The 6,850-nt window shown below is 33.1% G+C and overlaps 1 protein-coding gene across 2 annotated transcripts; it reads left to right on the forward strand.

Moving 5' to 3' along the window:
• The first annotated feature begins 1,022 nt into the window (after positions 1-1,022).
• LOC145638905 (phosphoglycerate mutase-like protein 1) lies at positions 1,023-6,086 on the forward strand. 2 transcript variants are annotated; one of them, XM_081689964.1, is made up of 10 exons: positions 1,023-1,114; positions 2,673-2,734; positions 2,842-2,943; positions 3,037-3,116; positions 3,603-3,762; positions 4,003-4,077; positions 4,321-4,409; positions 5,155-5,274; positions 5,410-5,454; positions 5,838-6,086. In XM_081689964.1, exons 2-10 carry the CDS (start codon positions 2,675-2,677, stop codon positions 5,974-5,976), a joined length of 870 nt encoding a protein of 289 aa, XP_081546090.1. In that variant the 5' UTR covers positions 1,023-1,114; positions 2,673-2,674; the 3' UTR covers positions 5,977-6,086. The 2 variants fall into 2 exon arrangements, with proteins under 2 accessions (XP_081546090.1, XP_081546091.1); XM_081689965.1 differs by lacking the exon at positions 1,023-1,114 and having other exon boundaries at positions 1,173-2,734.
• Positions 6,087-6,850: the final 764 nt, after the last annotated feature.

Here is a 6,850-nt window from a genome sequence, read left to right on the forward strand (position 1 = left end):
TTCAACTTCATCTTCATTTGCCCTCACAAACAAGAGACTATCATCGGCAAAAAAAAGGTGGGAGATAGGATCAACTTTTTTCCCAATTTTAACACCATGAATAAATTTCCTTTTCTCAGCATCTCTAATTAGGGCGGAAAGACCTTCGGCACAAATGATAAATAAATTGATTTAAATGGATAAAAAGCGAGTTCTCCATAAATATGAATTTTCTCTAAGAATAATATATATATATATATATATTTTTGACAGAAAGTACACAAACAAATAATGTAAACAAAAATTGATCCCAAGTTTAAAGTACCACCCCTCAAATTTTTAATCAGGTAACCTAATTAAGTAATTGATCATCCACATTGTGGATAAATAATGTAATAACCTATGACAAACTTTTAAATAAAACGGATGTTCAGTAAATTAATGAACATCCGGTATAAAGTGACAATAAAATGTGCAAAAGTTACACTAAAACGCACAAAAGTTATTTATGCTGCATCTGCATTGATAAATTTGACAAAAGTGCCACTAAATATGACAAAAGTGACACTAAATCTGACAAAAGTGTACTCGATGTTCAGTAAATTACTGAAAACCGGGTGTATACAAAAGTTTTCCTACGATGAGTAAATAGATTTGTGCTTAAGGCCCAAGTCTTTTAGAACATTGCACTACCCTTTTTTCTTGCGTCAAACCAACCTGCACACCTACGAACAATCTACAGATTACTCTTATTCTTTAATTCATTGATTAACGCTACATGAAGTTAAATGTGTATATATATAAATAAAACTATTATTACAACAGAGTATTAAATAAAAAAAAATATTTGAATCCGATCTGTCATCTTCTCCATCCATCACTCGCTTTTTATCCATTTAAATCAATTTATTGTCCGTTTATTCAAGCCACATGAATCAAATTAATGTACATATTTCAGTAACGTTTAGCCGTAATTTAAACAGTGTGGTTCTAAAGAAGAAACTCCAAAAAAATAAAAAAATAAAAAAACCGTCAATTCTGACCTTTAAATTAAATTAACCATTATTTAGGTAGCCCCCGCCATTTCAACTTCCCTTTGTCTTTGCCTCTCTTCTCTCCCTCTTCTGGTAACTTGGTAAGTGGCAATCTTCTATTTTTTCTCTCTCTCTCTCTCTTTTTTTTTTTTATTTATTTATTTTTTTTGGAAGTTGTTTTTGCTACCATTGTTTCCTCTATTATTTGATGAACATGTTTTATTTTTCTTTCTTTGAAAATTTTGCTGCAAATATATACTTGCTTGTGATTTCAATTGTTTAATTTTTAACTGAAACTTAAAATTAACTGATCAATGGATTTTTTTGATGATATACTTCCACAATTGAGTAGTTAATGTGTTTTAGAGTTAAATATTAATATTTAATTGTAATTAATTACTCGTACTTCACAATTGCACTAGTAACGACTTATATGCCTGTTTTTTTTTTTTTTTTTTAATTTTTTTTTTTATTTTGTGTGTGTGTGAGAATGATTTAGTTTAAGATCTATTGATATTTTTTTTGCGTAATTGGTCTTCAAATTTCTAAATCATTTTAATAATTTTGGTATAATTCATATGCTATCGGATTATATTATTATTCACGTACTTTACTTTGATTAGTTTTAATGATTTAGAGCTAGAAGCCTAAAAAGACATCTAATCATACTATCAATTTTTTTGTACAATTTAAGTTCATGATAAATGCTGCGTAAGTATATTAGTGATTGCAATAATGTATTGACAAAAATGAAATGAAAGTGTTAGCAAGTAAAAAGAAAATGAGGAAGTATTACCTTCCATTCTGTTTTGCTACTCCATATCAGTTTACTTTCCCCATTTTTTTAAAGCACGATTTCTAAATCGAGGTCCCACGTTCTTCTACCCATTTTTTTTATCTCTTATTTTTATATCTGTATAAATAAATCCCGAAAAAATGGTTATGGTGCAAGTAAATTGGAGACGAAAGGAATATTAATTTTTATCGTATGTGTTTAATTTATTATTTTATAGGTTACAATGCAACAGAAGTTACTTCATGATCTTAATTAGCTGTATTTTTTATGCAAGTTGATGTAGTTGTGAGATCTACGGAATTACGGAAGTACTTTACTTCCTGATTGGGAATTTGACTTTGTTCAGCATTTCAATTAAAAAATTGATTGGGGGTCTTAAACACGATCTAATTAGGATATTCTTTGTGTTATCAGAATAATTTTAGTTTTAATATGTTACTATAATCATGTGAAAAGAGCCAGGAATATGGTAGCCCATTTCGTGGCACAACAGGATACTGCAATGAACTCTGATCGTGTTTGATTGGACTCGTTCCTCTAAAGTATTATCATTCAGGCGGAATTGGATTTGAATTTAAAAAATTCCAATGGTTTTTCCTCCACATAGAAATATATAAATATTAATTAGGGTCTTAAACAATTGCAACTACAATACAGTTAGCTGCTGTTAATCTCAATGTTTCTGATGTCACATTATTTAAAAAAAATGAATGCAGTGAATATGACTTGGCATTGTCTATATTCTGTCCATTTTCGAGGAACTTCAAGTTGTTGCCTATATATAGTTGTTTGTTGCATTGTACCTGATCGTAGTCAGTATTATTGTTAATCTCGACTTGAATTTCTTAATTTCTTGTTCTTAGATATGGAGACTGTGCCTAGCTCGAGTTTGTACCCATTGCACCGATGTAAAATTCTCCATCTGGTTTGTCTCTACAAGCTTAACTTGCAGTGGTTTCGATCTCTATCATTTTGTTGTACTACTTTTTTAAATGTACTTGTATATAAAAGGTTTTTATCATGTTACTATAGGTTAGGCATGCAGAAGGAATTCACAATGTTGCAGGTGCAGAGAAGTACAAAACATCTCCGGAACTACTTGATCCTCGCCTCTCACCACTTGGATGGGAACAGGTATTTTTGTGTTTTGTGTCTTGATTCTTTAAAACTAGTATATTATCTATGGGACAGTATTTGGAGTTAAGTTGGGATATTGTTTTGTCATAGGTTGAGAATCTCCGAAAACATGTTCATGCTTGTGGGCTACTGGAGAGGATCGAGCTAGTCATCACCTCTCCTATGTTAAGGTATCTATCTGGTTTTTAACACAGATCTTTTCTGAAAGTTCAAGCTGTTGATGGTCACTATTGTTGCACATGTAAAGCAATGTATTGTTGATTAAGATACCAGGCTCTAACCATTTTCTGTGTTGTTTGGAGTGGTAGATAATTTCCCTAATATTTCATAGGTTAATTATCAGTAATTAAGGAAGTATCATTGTTTAGAATTACACTAGATCACTCCTTATACTATATCCTTATTCCCTAATATTCAATCTACTGTGATGTTTATGTTCTCTTGTATGGAGTATCTTTACATCTAAAGTCTGTAAATTTTCCACTTTCGACCATTTCTGGAGTTCATAAGTGTTTTTCTTTTCTCCTTGTTAGTTTAAAAAGTTATGAGTGATGGGATGATTCTCTCGTCATTGATATGTTTTTCTTCCTCTTGCTGTCCTGTAGATGCTAGGTGTTCTGTTTTCTAATTATTCTGATGCTTAATTGTTTTTGTAGGACAATGCAAACTGCAGCCATAGTCTTTGGTGGGGATAATCATAAGAATGGGAATGGTGCATCCCCTTTAATGTTGGAAAATGGGAAAAATGACCATGCTACAGTATCAAGTATTAACTGCCCGCCCTTTTTGGCACATGAGCTTTGTCGAGAACGCCTGGTAAGTCCCTTCTTTGATCTACTGGACAGTATGATGATGGATTGTTTCACTTCTGTTGGGAAAAGTCCATCTAATGATATCTCTGAACCTTAAATCTAGTTACTAGCTAGAAAGACATACTTATCTTTCTTGATAATGCTTCAGATCGAGGGTATGTGATGAAAGTGAGTTTGTATGAGCCTGTGTGTCTATTGCTTAACTTGTACCACAATGCATCTGATTTGTGAAGCTTTGATACAGGGAGTGAATACGTGTGATAAGAGGGGAAGCATTATTGAGTATAAGAGTCTATTTCCGGCAATTGATTTTTCCTTGGTAAGCACACTAGCTTTCTTTCTGACTTCTTGTTAACTCTATTGTTCCTAGTTGCTCACATTATCATCTTTCCAGTACAATCTAGAGTACGCCGGCCTGTACATACATTAAAAAGGCGATACACCTCTATAATGAAAAGATACACATATACAAAGTATAAACCTTATATGTGGAGTTTATGCTCTTTCAAGTTAACAGCTGGAGAGAATATGGATGTTTAACTTCAGTTTCCTATGTATTCAGATTGAAAGTGACGAAGACATCTTATGGAAAGCAGATGTCCGGGAGTCAGATGAGGAGGTTTCAGCTCGAGGAATGAAGTTCATGAAATGGTATGCAACCACTAAGCTAAATCTTTAACTAATTCACTGTTGAAGCAACCAGTACTTTTTATGATTGATTAGAAATTTGCAACGGAACCACAAGCCCACTTCAGAATTTAATTATTTGTATGATATTTCTCCAGCTTGTCTTGGCTGATCAAGCCTGATCCGAGAGAATCTGGGGTAGCTCTCTTGGTAAGCTAGGCTCATGCCCTGTCTTTTGCCTTGGTTTCCAGCAATTTAATAAGCCTATATCTAGATTGGGTTATAGGGGTGGTGGAGGGAAATATCTTACCTTCCAAAACTAAAATGGAAGAGACATTTGTTATGTCGACGTTCTGAATAGAACAATCTCATATGCTATTTTCATATGCCCATAAAAAATTGTCACCTTCTCTAATATAATAGTTATGATTAGATTTCAACATACCACCATTGAAATTAGATGAGGAAAGGATGATAGTAAACTATTGCTATTCTTAATTATGGCCGTTTTGGACAATGAGACAACTAATTCCAGATAAATGGAGTAAATTTCATCTTATCATGATTTTGAGGAACTTTCAAGTTACAACTATGTAGAATTAGTGCTCTACTTTTTCATAATCAATGCACTATATGCTATTTCTTTCTCTGCTTTAACCTGATTTTGCCCACAACTTTGACTGATGTAATCCCAAAGGATGTATTTTGGTTTTTTATTGGAGTATATAACTTGTATAAGTTGGCTCTGTATCCACAATGTTTCCGGCAGGTTGTGGACTAGGGAAGAGAAGGAGATTGCGATTGTTACTCACAGTGCATTTTTATTTCAAACGTTGCCCAAGTTTGTGTACAATTGCCACCCATCAACAAAGAATGAGATTTGCAAATTGTAAGTGCTGCGTCTTCCTGTAGTTAAGAGCTTCAAGTACAAGCAAACTTTCACTAGTTAGTTTAGACAACTCTGGGATTAGGTTATTTACTTTATTCGTTCTTTTACTGATTTTAGTACCCAAAATTTGTGCAGCTTTGCAAACTCTGAACTGCGATCGGTAGTGATGGTGGACAAAAGGTAAGAATGCTTTATTTCTTTAACTAGGGGTCATAATGAGTTTTCCCTACACTCGAGTTAGGCTTGATTTGAGTTCGAGGTTAACTTGAGACTTTAACAGAACAAAAATTGGTTCGAATAGTTTAGGAGCATTTATATAAATTATAGAATATACAATATTATATAAATTAGCTATTGTTTTACAGTTATCTCTAAATATTAACATTTAAAACATGAATTTCATAAACTGAGGAAGGAGCTAAACCTGCATTTCAGAGTTTGATTAGCTTGATCAAACTCGAGTACTGTTTTAGTTAGTGTGATTCACCTTAACCCTTAAAGAAGAATCTGTAAACAATTATCACCGTCCAATGTTTGTAATTACATAATATGTTCATCTGCAGTTTGACTGGAGTAGATGCTGCACAAACAACTCAGTCTGGAACTGGAAGGATTCCTTTTGCACTCGACTTACTCTGCGAAGTAGCGAATGCAAAAAGAGAATCCAATGACAATCATCATCAACAAAATGGGGGTAACTGAGCAGAAAAAGAATCGTCATTGCTACTGTTTCATTGATTCATATATACGAAGTAAATGATAGTGATTGGGTTCTACTTCATATAGAATTAGAATTATTTATCCTCGCATGATATGATTTGGTTTGTATAGAATTAGCAATGCTTTATATATGTAAAATTATACTACCTCCGTTACATATTATTTGCAACGATTAGACATTTTTCCTCTCTACTTTATGTCAAATCGTTGCAAATAATATGTAACGGAGGTAGTAAAATAAACCTCAAAAAACAGTGTATTTTCTTATATCTTGTGCAATATATGTTTTCTTAATTGCTAGAGTTTTTCGTGTTAACAATTTCAACATGTACAAGTAATATATTATCTTATGTGAATACATAGGATTTCACAAATGTCATACTTGTTCAACTTAATGAATCTGAAGATTCTTTTTTTTTTTTTAAGCCATACAAGTGATGCGTGCTAATGTCAACTTGATCTTGTAATGCTACGTTAAATCCTTAACGGTGAGTTTGGATTGAAGAAAATGGAGGGAAAGTAAGGGAAGGGAAATGGAGAGATAAGGTATCTTTCATTTGGATAACTTACCATTCTTCCCTCCCGTCCTCTTCTCCTCCCTCCCCTTCTTTTCCTTCCCCTTTCTTTATCCAAACACACCGTTAAGTGATACATTGATACTCCCTCTGCAATATCTTATAGAATGTTGCAACAAAAACATTCCAGAAGAAAGAACATCAACAAAATGGAATAACAAAACCTGAACAACGCTTTGTTTGGATAGGAAATAAGGAAGGAAAGGAAAGGAGAGGGATAGAAAAGGAAGGGAAGAGAGAAGAAAGGGAGGGGGGTTATGCTTATTAAAGAGAGAGGGAAA

Source organism: Chenopodium album, chromosome 7 (assembly GCF_948465745.1).
Source record: "Chenopodium album chromosome 7, dcCheAlbu1.1, whole genome shotgun sequence".
Classification (NCBI taxonomy): Eukaryota; Viridiplantae; Streptophyta; class Magnoliopsida; order Caryophyllales; family Amaranthaceae; genus Chenopodium; species Chenopodium album.

Coding starts and splice junctions, on each gene's coding strand:
- LOC145638905 (XM_081689964.1), top strand. CDS start 2,675: ATGGAGACTGTGCCTAGCTCGAGTTTGTACCCATTGCACCGATGTAAA. Junction 2,944..3,036: donor CACCACTTGGATGGGAACAG/GTATTTTTGTGT, acceptor GTTTTGTCATAG/GTTGAGAATCTCCGAAAACA. Junction 4,410..5,154: donor GGAATGAAGTTCATGAAATG/GTATGCAACCAC, acceptor TGTTTCCGGCAG/GTTGTGGACTAGGGAAGAGA.